This window comes from Hoplias malabaricus, chromosome 1, assembly GCF_029633855.1.
Source record: "Hoplias malabaricus isolate fHopMal1 chromosome 1, fHopMal1.hap1, whole genome shotgun sequence".
In the NCBI taxonomy this organism is placed as follows: domain Eukaryota; kingdom Metazoa; phylum Chordata; class Actinopteri; order Characiformes; family Erythrinidae; genus Hoplias; species Hoplias malabaricus.
The window spans coordinates 38339350-38360898 of NC_089800.1; the positions used below are offsets into that span (position 1 = coordinate 38339350).

Below are 21549 nucleotides of genomic sequence, written 5' to 3' on the forward strand. Positions count from 1 at the left end.
TTGTCTGCCAATTTAAATGACCAGGGTCCAGTTTCCCCCAAAACAACTTAGTGTTGTTAATAAGATCATCTTAACAGGGAGAGAGAGTGATGCTCACCCTACCACTTAAGAAAGTTCTTTGTTCTAAGATGTTTTTGGGAAACCCACTCCTAGCTGGTTTTTAAAGCTAACTTGCTTTTTTGATGGCATTTCTTTTTTTTATTAAAAACTCTAAAAATGTTTAGTTTAATGCAGCAACAGCAAAGCAGTCCAAGAGCAGTGGCCATATTGACCAGGCATGTTAGATTATTCATTCATTCATGATTTATTTATTTTTTTTATTCTAGTTCATTGATATCAATTTGATATTTGGTTTCACATAAATGTCAGCGTTCTGCTGCAGTTTCACAAACTTACTTATACTAGCCTTAGAACACCCTCTCTGGGTGCCCATGTCCTTAATGTGCATAGAAAGCTCAGCATATGTTGCCCTGTCCTTTACTATATCTCTAATTAAATAGTGAAATGCATCAAACATGTTCATTTTTAATCTACCAGCAGAATAAGCTCTTCCATTTCAAAATATACAGCGTTATAAATGTCTGGTTCTGCCTAGAATCTGCAACCCAATCCATAATCAGCCACAATAAGGAATGAAAAAAACTTGTTATTTTAATTTATATTTGTTCATATTCATTTTTTGGGATTTTGTTGTACAAGGACCCTCAGCTTTTTTCTTTAAGTTGTGGAAATGGGCTTCTATAGAAACAGGCAGTAGTGGTAATAACATGGAAAGTCATCAGCACCTTATGTTCAGATGATGATGGCACGTGAAAATGGCATTGGCATCTTACGTTAGGGTGACAGTGACATCTTACATACCTAAACATTAGGCTAGGACTGTGTAGGTGAACTGATTTCAAAGGAAAAGCCACAAGTCATGAGGATATCAAGACATTATGTCATTTCAAAATAAATGCTCTTAAATGATAACCTTTCTATCGATTTACACCAAATTTATTAAAAAGGAATGCTTTACCATTTTCACATACACCACCTGAATATGTTGATCATTTAATATCAAGGCATTATTGTATATCATTTAAAAATAAAGGCCTTTTGTGTTATCACATTTCTGTAACTTTAATTCTAAATGTAGTTAATTTAAAGGATATTTTAAAGAACAGTGAAAAACACCACCACTTATACAGAAAAAAAAACTTTAAATATAGTATTTTTAAGGTTTAGTGATCTATTTACATTTCTTTTTTTTTTTCTATAACAAACATATTTAAAATGCCAGGCCATGTTTCACCTTTTTTTCCAAGTTAAATTAATTAAAATGAGCAGACCTTGGTTCCCTCTAGAGGCAATTTATTGTCACTTAGAAAACCAATAAGACGACCTGTTCAGGGGTGTCCAAACGTTGCATAAGATTGACAAATAAAAACAAAAAACATCCACAGTAATATTTCTTCATCTTCAGGATTTTAATAGCATCTTACTATGTCTTCAATGGGCCTTTCAGACTTTTGAGACACATTGAAAATAAAGAGATAATATCCAATGAATTAAGCCAAACACGTGTAATATGTCCAGTCAAATTAATGTGTTGCCATCTAATGGCGATAGAATGTAATTACTGCACCATTTAAGGTGGAACAGAAAATCCGAATAAGAAGCTGGCGAATAAAAGATGTCAGCTTCACCGTCTTATTAGCTTACTAGCATGTAGATAAGGTACCTAGCTAGATGTCTAAACATCCACGTGCTAGTTAAACGTAGGCTACTGGCAGATATTCACAAAAACATGTCAACGACATCGACATATGTCACTATCACAATAAAGAAAAAAAAAACAATTAAATGCCACTGTCCCTCGTACGTAAGATGTCGATATTAATTTCATGTTATTACTCCCTCACGAAACAGGTTTCCATAGATTCTTTTTCATGAGCAGTTTGAAGCCGGGTGATGATCAGGGTATCAGCAGCAGGGTGCAGTGTAGAGTCTCCTCTGCCTCCTCATTTTTCCACCATTCTTTCCTTTCTTTTTTGGAGGGGGAGCAGAGGGATGAATCCTGAGAGAAGTGTTGACTGAGTCTGTCTGCGTTGGGGCACAACACTTCCGCACACTGGAGTTTAAAGGAGTTTAATATATGAGAGAAAAACCGGTGTTAAACGAAGACTTCTGTAATACTGCCTTGAAAAGACAGCATTGGGACGGGTCTCTGAGGTAAAGCAAGGCGCTGTGTCCAGGCTGTGGTGAGTGGAGTTCTGTTCGGAGCCGCATTTCTGACCCAAAAAAGTGCTACGGATACTTTACAAACGCCTTTAAGTCCATTTTAGGATTACTGTACACCATATGAAAACTTTTATATTTTGGATTACAGACGCTATTATACGGTAAGGTATACGGGCCATAAAATCTTAAAAGTCAGTGTTGTGATTCCTCTTCTAACAGCAGAAATCTTAGCTTTAGCATAAATCAGTGAACTTAAATCGGCTGCGTCTCAAATGGATCCCTGCTCAAAATGTAGTGCACCATACATGTGTAACTCTGACTTTACACTCAAACGGTGCGCTGAATTTTAACGATTTAACGAGAGCCTTAAACATATTACTGGGTGTAATTCGACATGAAGAAATTTGGTGTAAAGCCGTTAATTCGTGACCTCTATAATCCATTTCATAGGGAGTAGAAAGTCATATAAGGTATATATCAGCCAAATGTATGAGTATTGTAGCTGTATTACATTAGAGTAGTTAATTTGAGGAAGTAAATAGTGGGATTTTTCTTTGTCTGAAGGCAGAGATTAGTGAGAGATTAGTAAACATCCCAGTGACTCATTTTCATCTTAAATAATCCTTTAGGTGAACATCCTTTCCCTTAGAGATTGAAAATGACTTTTTTTTTCAACCATGTTAACCTCTCTGTGTGGTGTTGTTAAATGTGCTAGAAGACATTTTATGAGGGAAATAACATGCCAAAACCATAGCTGAGCATTCTGGCTTTTAAAGTGCAAAATTTGAGAGACTAAACAGGCAAATTCTGACAGCCTGTGTTTCTTACATCATAAATGTAAGAGACAAATCCAATCAATTTGTGGGGTAGAGCTTTTGAGTTGCAGGTGTGTTAAGGGAGTTGTAACTGTAGATAGAGGCTGTGACTTATTTTATTTTCATAGGACTGCGTACTGAATGAGGGTGAAGGGTTTGAGTTGTATCTAACAATTCTAAATATGTAATTTTGATAATCAGAGATTAACATATAGGGGTTTTATTGAGGAGGACTTCAAAATCTTGATTAAGCTTCAGTAGTCATACCTTTAAATCTGAATTTTCTTGACACATGCGTACATTCTCCAGCATGAAAGGGGCTTAAAACTTTTCCCTAAAGCTACCATTTAATTAAATGGTCATTTAAAACAATTAAATAAGTATTTAAAACAATTTATTTAACATTTGAACCAGGTGAAAAACGCTCATATGTACAGGAGCAAGTCTCAACAAAGAGTCATTAATCACTCTCTGAGCAGGGGTGTGTTTGTGTTTTATGTGATTCAATGTGCCATTCATACATAGGTTTTTGCCCCACAGTGCCATCATGAGTGTGCTGCCCCCTGTCCGGAAAGACCGCATCATCACCCAGCTTCCTAGGGTATGACAATTACTGTGTAACAATGTACTAAGATTTCAAACCACAATATGGACACTTATTTTCAGTGTTGTATCATTTTTTACATGTTGTATAACCTTACATCTACTATCCTTCCTAATGTGGAATGGTTACTGAAATATTAAGACCTCACTGTAAGATGTGTCCATACCTATATGTACAGGGGTTGGACAATGAACCTGAAACACCTGTTTTTAGACCACAATAATTTATTAGTATGGGTAGGGCCTCTTTTTGCGGCAAATACAGAGTCAATTCGTTTTGGGAATGACATATACAAGTCCTGCACAGTGGTCAGAGGGATTTTAAGCCATTCTTCTTGCAGGATAGTGGCCAGGTCACTACATGATGCTGATGGAGGAAAACGTTTCCTGACTCGCTCCTCCAAAACACCCCAAAGTGGCTCAATAATATTTAGATCTGGTGACCAGGCCATGGGAGATGTTCAACTTCACTTTCATGTTCATCAAACCAATCTTTCACCAGTCTTGCTGTGTGTATTGGTGCATTGCCATCTATCACAAGTATTGGGCCAAGGGAATGCCATGATATGGCAGCCCAAACCATCACTGATCCACCCCCATGTTTCAATCTGGGCATACAACAGTCTGGGTGGTACGCTTCTTTGGGGCTTCTCCACACCGTAACTCTCCCGGATGTGGGGAAAACAGTAAAGGTGGACTAATCAGAGAACAATACATGTTTCACATTGTCCGCAGCCCAAGATTTGCGCTCCTTGCACCATTCAAACCGAGGTTTGGCATTGGCGTGAGCGACCAAAGGTTTGGCTATAGCAGCCCGGCCGTGTATATTGACCCTGTGAAGATCCCGACGGACAGTTCTGGTGGAAACAGGAGAGTTGAGGTGCACATTTCATTCTGCCGTGATTTGGGCAGCCGTGGTTTTATGTTTTTTTGGATACAATCCGGGTTAGCACCCGAACATCCCTTTCAGACAGTTTCCTCTTGCGTCCATAGTTAATCCTGTTGGATGTTTTTCGACCTTCTTGGTGGTATGTTGACATTACCCTGGATACCGTGGCTCTTGATACATCACAAAGACTTGGCGCCAACAATTTGTCCTCTTTTGAACTCTGGTATGTCGCCCATAATGTTGTGTGCATTGCAATATTTTGAGCAAAACTGTGCTCTTACCCTCTGCTAATTGAACCTTCACACTCTGCTCTTACTGGTGCAATGTGCAATTAATGAAGATTGGCCACCAGGCTGGTCCAATTTAGCCATGAAACCTCCCACACTAAAATGACAGGTGTTTCAGTTTCATTGTCCAACCCCTGTATGTATACAGTGGTGTTCAAATAGTTGGGCAGTTGACTTGATATTTCTTCCTCTCTTCTTTATGTTAATATAAGTAACCATTGATGATTATTTCTTTTTAGTTTTTCAATAAAGGTGCTGCTTTACACACAAAGGATGAATTTGACACAAAAGTCAAAACAGCCTGCCAGGAGCAGAGGACTGGGACAGTTGGGTGTGTTTATGACTTTAATTTTAAGAATCCCGATTTTAAATTTTACCCCTACCCCTTGTTTTCAAGTGTTATCTTCATTCACAAGAAATAGGAACAATCTCAACATGTTCTGCTTGGGATAACACCATCTTTCACAACACCACAAAAATCAATTTTTTAGCATGAGAATTAATTATTGATTAATTGATTTGACACATCCCCGTGTTCCCATTAGAATAACTAAATTTGACACCAACATAGTGGCAATCTAAATGGTTGCCATATTGTTGATATACAATGTGGTGGTACCATCTAGGGTACATATTTGTACCTTTAAATTAGAGAACATTATTTTACCTTATCTTATTATAATTGGAGATTTTTAAATTGTGTTGATTTAATAAGGCCCATTTTATCTCCAGGCCTTTTATTTATTTATTTTTTATTTTTTTGTACACAATTCTATAATTAAATCTTAAAAATATTCACCTCTCCTTCTGGAGAAGAGAATGTAATGTACCTTTAGGGAATACAACTAGACTTTTAAACATTGCTGTAGCTTTTAAAGGTGCATTTAAACAGTTTGGACCTTTAGTGACCAATAACGTACCTCCTAAAGTAACTTTTTTTCTGAGAGTGTAGCCTTTTGTCAAAACTGGATTTCCACCTGTATAAGCCCCAAAAAATAAAACTTCCTAGATTTTAGAACCAAATCCAATGTAAAAAATGTGTTAGCATAGGATTAGCCCCTCCAGCCCATTGCACTCTGATAGGAAACCCAGTTTGATTAGTGAGGGCAGTTTCCACAAAACAAGGCAAATGAGAGAAACACAAAAGGGATAGATTACCTTTTAGTGGACTGCAAACATAAGCTTCATCAAAGAACTGGCTTGGATTATATATATATATATATATATATATTTTTTTTTGATATTATGTAATTAAACAGCTGTTCAGGTCACAAGGATCCTACACGACCAACACTTCCTGGCCTTTTATCTTCTCAATATAATACAAGGAAAAAAACATTAAGGAATATGGATTTTCAAGATTGTAATTTGTTGTAAACTTTACATTGTTTATGCATGTGGATTGTTGTAGTACTCCCTATAAAACAGCCCCTGAAGTAAAACAGCACAGCAGAACAGACTCTGTTATTTCATTTATTTGCCACAGATTTTATATTCTGTTCTATGTTGGTCTACCTTTATCTTTCCTCAATACTTATGTGTCCAATAGGTTTAAAATCTCCAAGGTTATTGTTGTTGGTGACCTGGCAGTGGGAAAGACATGTCTAATTAATAGGTAAGCAATTTGAAATAAACTGTACTTATACAGCTCCTGAACACAAACTGTGCTATATCTAGGCCACTAGGTGTCAGTATTGGGATTCTATGATAGCCATTGTCAAACATTGTCACGTGTCTGGTTAAACCAGGTTTTGCATTCTTTTAGGTTTTGTAAAGATGCTTTTGACAAAAATTACAAGGCAACCATTGGAGTGGACTTTGAGATGGAGAGGTTTGAAGTGCTCGGAGTTCCCTTCAGCCTTCAGCTGTACGTATCAGTGATTGTTGGAAATTCTTCTCAGTTGTATGAGCAGCTGAATATTCACTAGACCAAGGCTTTTCATTCTTTCTGTAGGTGGGACACTGCGGGCCAAGAGAGATTCAAGTGCATTGCTTCTACATATTACAGAGGTGCTCAAGGTTAGTGTCAGCTATCCTTGAGTACGAGAGGTTGTAGCCTTTATGTGCTACTGCTCAAGAATCATTATAAACCCTTACCACATCACCATCAATTGTGCCATCTTTGCTAATAATCACATTTATGCTTCTTCACTTCCAGCAATAATAATAGTTTTTGATTTGAATGATGTGGCCTCCTTGCAGCATACAAAGTAAATGCACTTTTCTTTACATTTTGAAATAAAGTAAAACTAATTTGAATACAGAAATAAAAAAAAAAACTGGATAAAAAGCTTGTAAATGTATTTTAATACATTATTTTTCCACAGGCAGTGGCTGGAGGACGCTTTGAAAGAGAACGACCCCACCAGTGTGTTGCTCTTCCTAGTGGGCACAAAGAAAGACTTAAGTGTGAGTGCAGTTTTAAAGGTGTTTATATGTGGAGGGACCTACAGACTTGAATTAGTCAAAATAACAGTGAATTAAATATCACCCTACTATGTTGTGAAAACCGGTACATGAAACACATGAAACGTTTGTCATAAAATGTGTTTTTTTTATCATGCATTAATTTTATTACTTTGCATTTCCATACATAATACAAAGTACAGAAGCATAAGTGTCAATGAAATAACATCTTATTAACCCCTTTCCCTCAACCCCGCTACCCCACTGGAGTCAGGGCACACAAAAGAAAAGAAGCAGAGTATGTGCACTTCCCAAATTATTCATAACTTTTATAATATTGTACAAATCCCAAGAACTATTCCCATATACATGCAGGCAAATGAATTAGAGGAGGAAAAAAAACAACTTTTCATATGCTGAACCTTTACTCAGGTCTGTAGCCCACTCCTGAAATGATGGTGATCCCATTGTTCTCCAACCCCTGAATATAATTTGTCTCCCAGTCATTAAGCTGGTTTGTACCCAACTTTTAAAATATTTCTCCTTAATGTTCAAGACCGAGCGGTCACCTACAATAAACAGCCTAGGACATAAGGGGATTTGACACCCCAGGATATTGCATATGTATTCATATATGCATGTCCTAAATTCCTGTATTCTACAGCAGTACCAGAGGGCATGAATTAAATACCCTTCATCATTCTGACAGCACCAGCACTTTGCTGAATTTAAGCCCAATCTACACAATCTGTAAGGGGTCCAATAAAAACGCTGTATAATTTTAAATTTGATAAGGCGCACCTTGATGTCCCTTGATGCCAATTAATAACTTCGAAATAAGCTTTCCCAAACTTTCTCATCCAATGATAAATTTACATCCTTTTCCCATATTTATTTAGGAGCTACATAGGTTCCATTATCAAGGTTCATTACCAGCATGGAGTAATACGTTGAGGCCTCATGATCTCTGCCATAAACCTGAATTACTTTGGATAAAATCTAATTAGGTGGTGGGCTACGTTGGTTATCTCAATATTTATCATAATGTTAATATTTTGGACACATTTCTAAAAATGTAGACTGAATACACCAAATGTTAATTACTATAAAATATTACAATTTTTATTATCCAGACAAAACTTATATACTTATATACATAGTGTGCACTCAGATTCACAAGGAAAGAATTCACTGGAACCATAACAATTTTCTTGCTACAAAAAAATGAATGATATCTATGTCTTGTGTCATGAAAGCATTCTTGGGGCATTACCACCTCAAGTGTTTAAAGAAGCAGAAAGAGTACATAGATTAATTTTAAAGATTTTAAAATAATAAATAAATAAATACTCCAAGTGCTGAACTGTAAACATATTGCACTTAACCCATTAGACCAGTGGAAGGCTTATAACATTGGGAAAGTTAGATCGTGTTCAGTTCTGCACGTTCATTCATTGTCTGTAACCATTTATCCAGTTCAGGGTCGCGCTGGGTCTGGAGCCTACCCAGAAACACTGTATGCAAGGCGGGAAAAGTTCCACACTTGGGAGTGTTTATTTATTAAGAGCAGCAGCCTGATCTACAGTGTCGGATTCAGTTCAAAATTTGCGAAGGGACAAAACAATTTAATTTGAGGAAATAACACGTCAGGCAACAAACAGTGCTCTCGCAAATGGGAAAACATTTCTTGGGAGGAAAATACACCTGAAAGGAAAATACACTGAGTAAAGAACACCCAACCATGTTCGAGGACAGTCAAGACAGTGCCCCAAACTCAGTCTCCGTGCATACAAGGGTAAATTTCTGTGCTTGTGTTCTGACAGGGGGCCCTTACCAGACAAAATACACCCCAAAACACAGTGAACAGGACAGGAGACTATAACATACACACACACACACACACATAAGCACTTAAATTAAACGTATTATGGTCTTGTTTACATGTCCATGTCTATGAGGTCTCCAACGATAATTTACCGTAATAGCATGAGTATACACACCTGATAGCGTTCAGCTGGCTATGTTAACTGAGAATAGAAATGAAGGTTTATTGAACTTATTTCTGTGAAATAAATCTAGATCGCCGACCTTTTGAGTTGTCTGCTCATTAGCGCAGCAACGTGCACTAGGCACAAGGTATAGGATGTTGGTATCGGAGTCTCGTTTGCGATTACGAGTATGTGTATCCCAGTATTGGTATTCATGCATCTCTACCTTTTCTGTATTCAAGGAGATTGCTGCTACTGGTGTTTGAGAATCTGTCACTGCCCACAAAATCATAATAAAATGCTGAATGTTATCTGGGGAGCTCCATCCCCTTAAAAGGCCTACTTGATCTGGGTGTATTAGCGACGTGATTACTTACTCCAGTCGATGTGCTAGAATTTTAGAGAGTATTCTATTTATATCTACTGGCATCAATGATGGTAGTTCTTACATTCAGAAGGGTCTCTATCCTTTTTAGGGACTTAAATTTCCAAAGCTGTCCTGTAAAACCATCCGGTCCTGGGGCTTTCCCCTTGGGCAAATTCTTAATTACATCAATGATCTCCTCCTCTGTTATATCAAATTCGAACTTATCCTTCTGTTCTGAAGTTAGCTTTGGTAATTGTAATGAAACTGAAAAAACTGCATCATTCCCTCCTCTGCAGGATCTGAGGCTGACATATAGATATTAATATAAAATTATTTAAATTCATTATTAATATCCATAGTGTCAGTCAAGTTAGGACCTCCCTGAGATTTAATAGTGGGGATAACAAAAGACACTTCCCTCTGTTTTATATATCTAGCAAGCCACCTCCCTGCCTTATCTCTCGACTCTGAAAATAAGTCTGTCTTGCTCTAAATAGAGTAAACTACCTGTTTAGCTAAGATATTATTATAATGGTATTACAAACATGTCAACTCTCTCAGCCTTATAGATGATATTTGACCCAACAATTACATTTTTACTTTAATTTTGTCTGAGAGCTAGCATTTTTTTTTCATTTTGATTTCTTATTATATGAAGCATATTGAATACTATAGCCTCCTACACAACTCCTGCCGAGGACACTAATGTTCTATTATCCTGCAAATTAAAAATTTTATTTGTGACATAAATCCCTCTCTAAACACAGGATCTTGAAGAAGGGAGGAATCCTTTCTTGAAGGATTCAATAAATGGCAAATATCAATAAGCCCTTGCATTTTGCATATTCGCTGCACCATTAACATATGTGATTTACCTCAGGTTTTTCCAAGTTCACCTCGTTCCAGTAACTGAAGAAACTGCATAGCTTTTCGTTGACAGTCAAAGGATTGGCGTCCTTCTTTGGTCTCTGTTCATAGAATTGCTGGGAAAAGCAATGCAAATCTCATTTTCCACATGTGAAGCATCTTACATTCCTTGAATTGCTCCCATTTCACTTGCGTAGCTCTAACAAAGTCTGGAAAACCATAATGCAACTGTTGGACCAACACATTCTCCCCTTTTCTCTAGCAGCCTTTAGTATAAAATCTCTTTCTCCACACCTCTAAAAATCTCATCAGTCTAGGTTTATCCCCAGGAGCAGGACGTGGACATCCCGCAGTGTGCGACTGCTCAATTTCAACTCCCGGCTGGTGATTCCGATCAACTCGGGTATCAATTCACCTATGAACTTCAATATATTTAGTGCCTCTGCTCCCTCAGGGACTCCAACGAATCGGAGATTGGTTTTCCATGTCTACCCACTTTTCCCTCTGTGTTCTCTTCTGTTTTATTGGCTGGCAGGTTTGCCTGTGCTTCTTTATCTGCTGCGTAATCAAGTATGAATGTTTAGACTCCACTGACAATGTAGTGCTAATTCCCTCCAGACCATTCATATCCTCAAATTTTCTTCAGGGCTACATAGATATAATCATGATATAATCTTGGTGCTCGCCACTGGCTCCAACGACATCGATACCATCTTGATATATAGCTGCATCTGGGCCTTGCAAACTTAAGTACCTCTTTATATCACCAGAAGCAGAAATTTTGGACTGTTTTGACATCTTGCACATTCCAAGTGTTTGAGTGAGTGAGGTGAACCCACAAAACCTGACCGGCTAACTACGTAATTAACAATCAATAATAAAATGCAGAACTCTTCTCTACGCTGCCATCTCTCTCGGTGCATTACATGACACCCATGAAATGTCTTTTTAAACATGAGATCTACAATTCTCTGGGGAAACATTCTCTGTTTTTTTATGTTCACAGACATCCCAATTTGCAAAAACTATTTTCAGGGAGGTACCCCCTGACCCAGACCCTGAGCCCATCGCCCCTACAACCAGTGTTTGAGGGGAAAAAATTACTGGTGTTTGTACATGCCTGAAATTTAACTTTAGTGTTTGAATTATCACAGAAACACATTTGTAACTAGAGGTGTTCCGTAGCACTTTTGGTAATGCAGTTTACCGTCTCCTGAATCTGGAAATATTCCATTTTAAGTAATCAGAAACAGCAAAAATAAGTCAATATTACTCACTTATGGACCATGAACAGAGCAATATCCTCATCTCAGGTCATGTTTTTCAACATTTATAGTTCTCCCCGTTGTCAAAAAAACTCACAGATGCCTTTCTTCTGTGATGATGACAGTTTGTTTTTTAGCCATTTACAGACACTGGGGCTTTGTAAATACATTAGACCAGTTTTTAAGCACGACAACAGACTGGAGAGAAACATCCAAGAAAACGTTTTCTTTTAAGTGGATTTTCTATTTATGTCTGTATCCTGGTGGGATTTATGCCTGTATCCTAACTCACAAACTGTGAAACGAGACCTCGCAATCAGTTTTGTGGAAGTCAGAAAACATGGATAAAAGGAGTTGCTCCGATTTGTGCTATATCTTACATAGAGTGCAGAAAATTTAGAGTTGTCCCACATCCTCATCCGAGTCTCACCAGTCACAGTGCTGGATCTAAGTTTATGTGAAAATGCAAAAGCGAGTTTAAAGGAAGCAAATCATACAAGAACGAATGCAGAGAAAGAATTTGTCAATATGGCAATTTATTAAATATGCCAAAAACAGAGAAAAAAGGGAACCAATACAAGAACCAAAGCAACAATCCAATCTGTTCTTCGTTCCTGAGCTTTCATTTTGACCTGAGCTCTGGTTCATTCTAATTTAAAGCAACGGGCTGCTACAGATTGTTCTGAACAGAGTGATTTAGACAGGAGTAGATCAGTGCTCTGCTGTTTGATTCTTCTGGGTTTTGATGAAAGCTTATCAGAAATGTGTTAACTTGTGGAAAATAGGTATAATATGTCACATTTAACTAATTAATTTGACTAAAGTCTCACTTTTAAATTGTAGGACTTTAGTAAAGGCAAAGATATTTTGACCATTTTTTAACCATAACAGACAAATATGACTGACACACAGCATACACTTAAAACTTAATTGATGGAGTACACATACTGTGTTAAAATATGGCTTTAAAATGTTTTCTATCTCATAACCCACCATTGTTCCTGTTTTTCAGTCTCCTGCACAGTATTCTCTCATTGAACAAGATGCTATTAAAATGGCCTCAGAAATCAAAGCAGAATATTGGGCTCTATCATCTTTGTCTGGTAAGTAATTTTCTCTTGATATATATATATATATATATATATATATATATATATAGTGGATTTATCTTCTATACAACCCATTTGGTTACATGCACATTTTCTAAGTCAAAGGTCACAATGGTCAGTGGCAAGGAAAGGCTAGAGAGCTCCCAGCACTGGGCTGTGGATCAGGGGAACTGTGCTAGCTACATCCATAACGGAATTATTGTTCATAATGCAGTCCATTTGTCACTGTAATATTACAATGCCAGTTCTGTATATAAAAGGATAATTTTCCAAAACTTGATTGCTCGATTAGCCTTGTAACTCTCGTGCAGAAAAGCAGGGTCTATTCAAACTGGCATACTACCTAAGAATTGCTTATTAATTGTGCTCAAAATCAGTAGTATGCAGTATGTGACCAAAATGAATTTCTATATTCCAATATTCAGCCAGCAATATCTGTGGTATACTGCATCCCATAATGCAACCTGATAAATTCCAAAATTCTCTTAAACATTTTAAAGTATTTATATTTCATATGTATGCTGTGTGTGTGAGTGTATGTGTGTGTGTATATATATATATATATATATATATATATATATATATATATATATAATGCAAGCATTTTCCCTAATCTAATTAAATAAATATCTAAAGAGTAATTGCACTATAAGATATTAAGGTGGGGATGACATGTCTGCATACCAGTGTATGATGACCTATCACAGTAATCACAGTATGCAAAACAGTGAACCAGTGTTTGTGCCCCACGATGACACACTTCTCATGCCATGCGCCTACTGGAGGACAGCATCCACTTGCATGTTTTCTCACTGGGTGCAAGGTAGGAACACACCCTGCAGGAGGCTACACTAATCATCACGTTGGTTTATCCGACTCAGAACAGCAGCTTGTAAATTTTCGCAGTGGTGTTTTGAAGAGGTTCAAATGTTCCTTGGATCGTTGGCTGATGAAAGAAAACAGTGAGAGCAACAAGGAACACAATGAGTAAACAACGCTTAATTTTACTGCTGCCATTGTTGTATTCTCCAAAACCTGTCGTTACAGTTAGAGACAATGTTTTGCTGTGATGTCCTTGGCTACATTTAGGGGTTGGGGGACCATGCAATTAGAGCAGTATAGATTCAAATAGAGAGGAACCTTGCTGTGGAAAAGCGACACCAATGTCATTTTGCTGCATGGGTATTTTTCTGACAGCACATTTTAAAGACAATGCAGCAAAGAGGTAGCTAAAAACATCAAACGTAATTATCTATTAAATGATATATTAATTGCAGTTATGCTGTAACACTTTATATTGGACAGTGTTATATTATTATTAAGGTGATTATTATACATTTTTATGCATAGTAGTATTCCATTTCGAATACACCATAAATCTATAATTTTTGGTAATGGCAATATGTGTGAATTCATTTTTGCTTAATCATTTCTTTAATATATTTTAGAGAGTCGTTTAATATGAATTGGATTTCTTACAGGGGAAAACGTGAGGGAGTTTTTCTTCCGTGTGGCGTCACTAACTTTTGAAGCCAATGTGCTGGCAGAGCTGGAAAAATGTGGATCCAGGCGTATTGGAGAAGTTGTCAGTGAGTGAAAAATATAATATACTTAACACTGAAGAGATTTCTTTGCTGCCAAAATGGAAATACAGGGCTGATACAATTATCTAATACAACAGTTTTATGTACATAAAAGTTAAGAATTCTGTTTATTGATATCACTGTATGTCCCTAGTTCCACGACTAATGTCAAGATGTCCAGTGCATTTAGACTTAGCTGTTTTTTTCTTAATGTAGATCAAATCACTGAGTAGTCTGATAGGGCTTACATTTGTAATTGTAATGTAACACTGTAAAGAAAACACTGCAGAATCCTTCTTGATTTGAGTCAAGATTGAAGAAGTGGTTTTGACGGTCCTGTATTTCAAACTTTGAAGTTAGGAGTAAAGGTCAACATTTAGCTGACCTATTAATGTTACCTCACACAGTTAAAGGTTGCATGAGCTTAGTGTGCCTCAGTTCTGTTTTAAAGCTTGATATTTTTAATAAATGGCAATGTCACAAAAGTGTGCACTTCTAAGAAGACTTTAGGGTTTAGCCAAAATTCGTACTGTGCCTCAGCTTCTCAACTTAATAGCTTTTACTTGATAAATCAACAAGTCACAAAATATTCATTCATTGTCTGTAATTGCTTATCAGGGTGTGTTTGGAGCACACCCACAATCACTAGGGCACTAGGCGGCAACACACCCTGGAAGGGGTGCCAGTCCCTCGCAGGACGACACACATTCACTCACACCTATATACACTTTTTTTGAGTCACCAATCCACCTACCAATGTGTGTTTTTGGACCGTGAGAGGAAACTGGAGCACCTGGAGGAAACCCAGGCTGACAAGGGCAGAAAACACCCCTCACAATCCTCACAGACTGTCAACCAGGCGGGACACTACCTGTTGCACTACCATTCCACTCACAAGTCACAGATACCATATACATGTTTTGTTTAATAAAATTCTGGCTTCCAGAAACACCTCAACAGGAATAAATCATTCAAATGAATGGGATATTAGCACTGGAAAAACACCAGTTAGCCAAGTCAAACAGCTTGAAAGGTCCATAAACATCCATTTCTAACTACAGATTAATTTTAATTGTGTTTGTTTTAGAAGGGGATGTCTTCATATTTTCCTCTACACTGAGTAATTGATTTTTCCCCCCTCAACATTGGATAGAAAAATTAATTCCATGTTGAAAATTTTTTATTTGTTCAAATAATCTAATTTGTTTGAGGTGTGTTTAACAAAGCCAGAATATTCAGCTACTAGACCAAGTTATGTCATATTTTCCAACATTTTTGCTAGGAGGTCTATGTGCCCACCTGGATTTAGCCCAAAATCACAAATTTTCTCCCAGTGGTACTTGTTAGAGGATCATATCTGGCTTTGGAAAACTAATTACATAGTTGTTTGGGACTGTGACATCAACTTTTTGTGAATATGCAATGACTTGTGTTGTTAAGCAGCCTACAAAAGTGATAAGGTGTCCTAATTTATTATTTCTCTAATAATGTTTTTTGTCACAGAAATCAACAGCAACACAAGTAACTTGTACGCAACATCTAAGAAGAAACAGCCAAACTGCTGTCAGTAAAGGGAGCTACTCTGAAAATGGAGAATTTTGCACTGAAAATCATGGTACCAAAGCAATAAGTATGATATGTACAGCTCAATGAGGGAGATTTGAGAACCGTCCTTTAATAAACCCACATGTACACAAAAGGAATTCATAGTTAGTGCTGTGGTTAGCTCTCTGCAGACAGGATGGAATTGAAATGATGCTTTGATATATATTTTTTTCTCTCTCTCTCTCTCAAGATATCTATGCACAAACATATCTATTTTTCTGCATTTTGCTTTCTGAATGATTACAGTATCAGTGCTAGATCACTTTTATATACAGGTTTACATGGAGCAGTGTAATATTGTAATGTGTTTCCAAGTATAAAATTGCACAAAAAAGGGGCATTGCCTTTTAATATTTCATCAAAATTGCTGAATTGCAATTTTTAGTAATAATTTTTTTACTGTAGTGTACATTCCAGTGTAGAATACATTTTTAAAAAGTATATTACATTAGGCTGAACAGATTCAATGTGCATTTTGATATATAATAAATGTTAAACTGTTCCTAAACGAGTAAGACGTATTTTTTTTTTTTTCTCATGAAATTTGTAAATCTACAACATAACAGTTAACAATAACACAAACTTAATTAGTTAACATTATCCCTAGGACGTGTACAGAAATATGTAGATCTCATGCCACACTTTAAATAACGCAATATACTTAACAACGCCTCTTTGTTGTTAAAGGCAGTATAGATTAAATGTACATTTATATAATTTTAAAATCATTAGAGATCACATTCCAGACGAACTGTCATTGCTTTGTTTTCTTTCCACAATTTGTCTCGAAAGGAGCCATCTCTCTATTATGGGCTCAAGTTCTTGAAAGAATCCAGATAGTGGCTGTCTATCTGAGACTGGAGTTCCTTAGGGACACAGTGGGAATACCTGTAGTTTTCCTTAATCCACTTTCCGCCTTTGCTGTTCTCAATAGCCACTGCTGCAACACCTAAAAAGCAACACACCAGCACCCATACAAGTGAGTGACACTGCATGTCCCAAAATATCTGAGACATCCCTTATAATCAGGGAATTCGGTGACTTTAAGTTACACCCTGCTGTACACAAACAGCTTGTAAAACCTCCAAAGAAAAGCCTAACAATAAAATGTTCACCATGCCTAATACCTAGCAGCATCAGGCTGTAGAGCAATCAAACAACCATTTAAACAGCTCTACATTACTAATTTAACAAATGGTTTTACAAACCACAAAATGCCACTTTTAATACTGCAGATTTTTCAGTCCCCTGAATGGAGACCTTTCTAAGGGATGTGTAAGGACACATTTGCAAATCAGTTTATCTCAAGCACACTTGATGCAACTAGTCAAGGACTCTAGTTGCATCAGGTGTTCTTGAGATAAAACGAATCAAATGCCTGGTCAGGGGATTGGTTGTAGTTAAATATTATGTTAATTTGCAATAAATTTAAATACTTTTTACGACCTAAAAGTGTTAACTAAATGTATTACCTCTACTCCTACTGATAATATAGCTCTTGAAAATTTACAATCTCACCTACAACAGTTGCTCCCAGGTTTTCTACTAGTTTGACTGCCGCTTTCATTGTTCCTCCAGTCTCTATCCACTGATCAACTATTAGAACACGCAGACCTGAAACACAGTTACAAACAACACTGACTGTTCAAACAAATGTTATGTCCTGCTGTTTAAAATGTGTTGTTGTGCAGTGTTTAGTGGTAATGTCAACGCTCAGAAGCCTTACCCAATCTGGCAAATACCAGAGGGTTGAATTAGAATTGTCACACAGAAATCTGCAAATCTCTTTCAGATGTAAAATGTCTTTCAGGTGATCAAATATCTGGATAGCTGGATACCTGGATAAACTAAGAAATCTGGCTTTGTAGAATACTCCCCAGGTTTGCGAAATTAATCTTAAGAAAACTGATCTACAACAGACTACACTGGCAGGCTTGGGATTACTAGGTCGCCGGTACATTTCCCACACCTGGCAGGAAACTCTGCAGCTGAAGTGCCCTTGAGCAAGGCATCTACCCCCACTAATTGGTCCAAGGATGGCTAGCTACCCGCTGCTCCATGTGTGTGTGAGTGTGTTCATGGTGACTAAAGACATTCACTAATGAGCAATGTGGACTGAACTTGTCCAACAACACAGGAAAACATAGTCATACCTTTGTGCTCGACATCATTTATTTATTTTGAGGGCAGCACGGTGGTGCAGCAGGTAGGTGTTGTAGTCACACAGCTCCAGGGATCAGGAGGTTGAGATTTCAATTCCTGCTCTGGGTGAATGTCTGTGAGGAGTTTAGTGTGTTGTCCCAGTGTCTGCGTAGGTTACCTCCAGGTGTTGTGGTTTCCTCCCACAATCCAAAAACACAGGTGTGTGTGTTTTGCCCTGTGAGGGACTGGCGCCCCCTCCAGGGTGTATTCCTGCCTTGCACCCAATGACTCCAGACCCACCGTGACCCTAAACTGGATGAGCCGTTACAGAAAGAATAAATGAATTAATGTATTTTGAGGCCACAATATATACATTTGGTAGTGTTATATTCGTTCCACAGTGTCCATATAGGATTGGGTGGTTGCTTCCAGCCTGTATGTGCTAAAACTGTCCCATTGATCCCAATTGCACTTCTCACAAGCCACATTTTCCATCGTTAGGGTTTTCCAAAAATGTGCCTAAAAATATAATTTCATGGACACAATATATTAATTTGTGGCTTCAAAATATTATCTTGTGGTCTAAAAATATTATTTTGTATCCTCAATATGTTTATTTTGTGGCCACAACTTATTCAAAACATCTATGTCACCTTAGGGACTTTCTGACATTCGCTTAAGTGCTGGTATCAACCTCTGGCGAGCTCTTATTTGAAATACAATAGCTGTGGTTGGGATTCAAGTTAAGCAAAATACAAGTTAGTACCTGGTTTTAGGACACCAGTTCGCACTTCCATGAACTTCCCTTTGCTGGAATAATCACTGTATTCCTGCGTTTTGGTTTCCACACACAGGTTTCCTGCTTTGCGAATGGCCAGAAAGCCTTTTCCCAGTGTGGTGGCCACAGCTGAACCTGAAAATACAGTAGCAGGTTTATGTCTACTGCAGGTATTTAGGTAATCTCAATTTAATTAGTCAATCTCTTAGGTAATTTCAGAAGAAATGTTGTATAAGCTGCTGTTAACATACATTTGGCCATATAGTGTATTTTCATATAAATCTGTGTACAGGGGTGTTTGTGAATATATGAATGTAATGTAAATGAAGGTAAAGAAATAACCTCCTCTGTTATAGTTCATGTGCTGCTAACACTGCAGAAACCTTATTTGCGATCCTATATTTAGGGTTTTACCCCAAGATCTAAATTTAGTGATCAACCAACACGTGGAGAGAGTTATAAATAAAAACACTCTCTCTTGCTCTGAGAGTCTAAATCTTCAGGAGTAAACTCAGAAAAATGCTGTACCCAAAATGAAGCCCATTGCTTCTATTCCAGCCACCAGATCAACATCAGCTTTCTGGAATGGTTTGATAAGATCCTGCACACAGTCTGACAAGGCCTGGATCCAGAGAAGAAAGCAAGGACGATGTCAAATACCATGACAGATCAGAGTGCCAGAAATGTTGCCATTATTTTACATTCATAAATTTTAATGTTTACTAAGGTCATTATCACTGATAAACAGTTGCAATACACATTCATGAGCAACATTGATCTGTTGCTTACCCAATAGTGATCCAGGATTTATTTATATTCTTTAACTACAGATCTTAATATACCAGTCAGCTTCATTTTATAGAACAGGTCACTGCTGTCCCTCTTATTTTTCTTCTATAAATGCTTATTAATAATATAAATATATGTTTTATATTAATTTATTTATATTAAAAATGCTGCTTACTAGTTTAAAAACTGAAAATTATAATAAAATGAATAGTGCAACAACTTCATGATTTTAAAACTAGGTTTAATATTTGGTGCCACTGAATTAATACAATGTCCAAAGCAGGGAAACCACAAATTTAATAATATTAATAATAATAATAATAATAATAAATGAATAAATAAATAATTTAAATGGTTGTTGGTGCAACACACCTTAGTTTTAAGACATTTCTTGCCCTGTTATAGGGGCAGCCTTATGTGAAACGGGTGAATGAAAAGTCAAGAGTCAGTAAATAAAACGAAACATACCTGGGAGCTGCAGTACAGTCTGGAAGGGTCAAGCCACGCAAACTTTGGTCCCTTTGTGTTTGGTGCCATTAATGACAAATACCAACCATTTTCTCTGTTTTGGGGAACGGTTAAAGGGTCCATTTTGAGCGTTAACAGCTGTTACTCTGTTATTCTTCGCCACTAAATCTGAACTTGTCCACCCTTCCCTGTCCCAATTCTTGCCCTAAGTGTTCAAGGGGTCGGAGCGTTAAGAGCAGAATAGGACACTCGCTCCCTTCAAGTATTTACATACGGTTTAAAAGCGAAATATAGGATTCTAACCACACTTTGCTGAGCTTTACAGTGTTTTATTAGGCGCTTAGACGTAAATATGCATAAAGTTGTTGTGATAATTTAATATACTATAGTATATTTAGAGGCTGTGTCCTACAAGCTTTTACCTTTCTGCACTTTACCAAACAATCTCATCCCGTCTGATTCTATAATCCTCACCAAAACGCTACACACACCTGTTAATGTGTTTCTGAAGAGTTTGCATGAAGTGCGCATATTGGACGCTCGCGAGCACACTTGTTGGGGAAAAGAATTGGGACACGGACACGCGCAAACGTTGGGCGCAAGGGCACAAGTGCGAGTATTGGGACAGGGGTCTGAAAGATCTCCCGTTAGCAGTAGCAAGGGGGGGCGGGGTCGTGCTCACAACGAAAACTAATGTTTTATATAAGTATAGTTTTTGGTGTAGCTAATAAAATTCTCAAATTGGTGCAGGTAAGCAACGCTGTTCTGACAGAAATAAAGGTCAAATCAAACTTTAAGTAAGAGTTTATCTTCAGTTTTGACCGCCTACTGCTGAAGGACTGTCGGCTCTTTACCATGAATCAGATACATTTACTCGGTTCATTAAAAAGAATCGATTACTTCTTGCAGCTCCCAATCAGCTCTTCATTGGCAGTTCCCCCACAAATTGGCCAATTTAACAACATTATCTATCTTTTTAAATCACCTAGCGATACCTTCTGCTGAACTCGTTAACAATGTGTTACATTTGTTAATAAAAATAATAGATAATAAATTACTGTTGATTTTGCCCAATATTTGTAGATTTGCTCACACTTATATTTTTATTTTATAGAGTATTAATATTGTACTATTATTTCTAAGAGATTAATGTCTAAGACAGGTGTACAAACATAGGCAGTCAACATACTCCAGTCACAACGGTTTGGAAAACTGTGCTCATAATTATTTTCTCTTAATAAACAATTAAAAATCACCTCCAAAAAAACCTCAAATTCTCAAAGACAAACAATACATCAATACAAACAACAGGTTTCAGTCCTACAAAATAGTGTAGAATCGTTCTCAATAAATGGAAGCAAGAAC

General features: G+C 37.2%; 2 protein-coding genes across 3 annotated transcripts; one reads left to right on the forward strand and one right to left on the reverse strand.

Moving 5' to 3' along the window:
* The first annotated feature begins 1847 nt into the window (after positions 1-1847).
* Positions 1848-16400, forward strand: rab34a (RAB34, member RAS oncogene family a). 2 transcript variants are annotated; one of them, XM_066678048.1, is made up of 11 exons: positions 1848-2243; positions 3579-3639; positions 5057-5148; positions 6367-6432; positions 6583-6684; positions 6772-6836; positions 6976-7027; positions 7145-7226; positions 12723-12813; positions 14301-14408; positions 15906-16391. In XM_066678048.1, the coding sequence occupies exons 2-11, from the start codon at positions 3586-3588 to the stop codon at positions 15971-15973; spliced, it is 780 nt and encodes a 259-aa protein (XP_066534145.1). In that variant the 5' UTR covers positions 1848-2243; positions 3579-3585; the 3' UTR covers positions 15974-16391. The 2 variants fall into 2 exon arrangements, with proteins under 2 accessions (XP_066534145.1, XP_066534144.1); XM_066678047.1 differs by lacking the exon at positions 1848-2243 and adding an exon at positions 2248-2384 and having other exon boundaries at positions 15906-16400.
* zgc:174895 lies at positions 16391-20340 on the reverse strand. Its single transcript, XM_066678049.1, has 5 exons — positions 20185-20340; positions 19456-19549; positions 18916-19062; positions 17526-17621; positions 16391-16956 (listed from the first exon to the last, which is right to left on the reverse strand). The coding sequence occupies exons 1-5, from the start codon at positions 20305-20307 to the stop codon at positions 16814-16816; spliced, it is 603 nt and encodes a 200-aa protein (XP_066534146.1). The 5' UTR covers positions 20308-20340; the 3' UTR covers positions 16391-16813.
* Positions 20341-21549: the final 1209 nt, after the last annotated feature.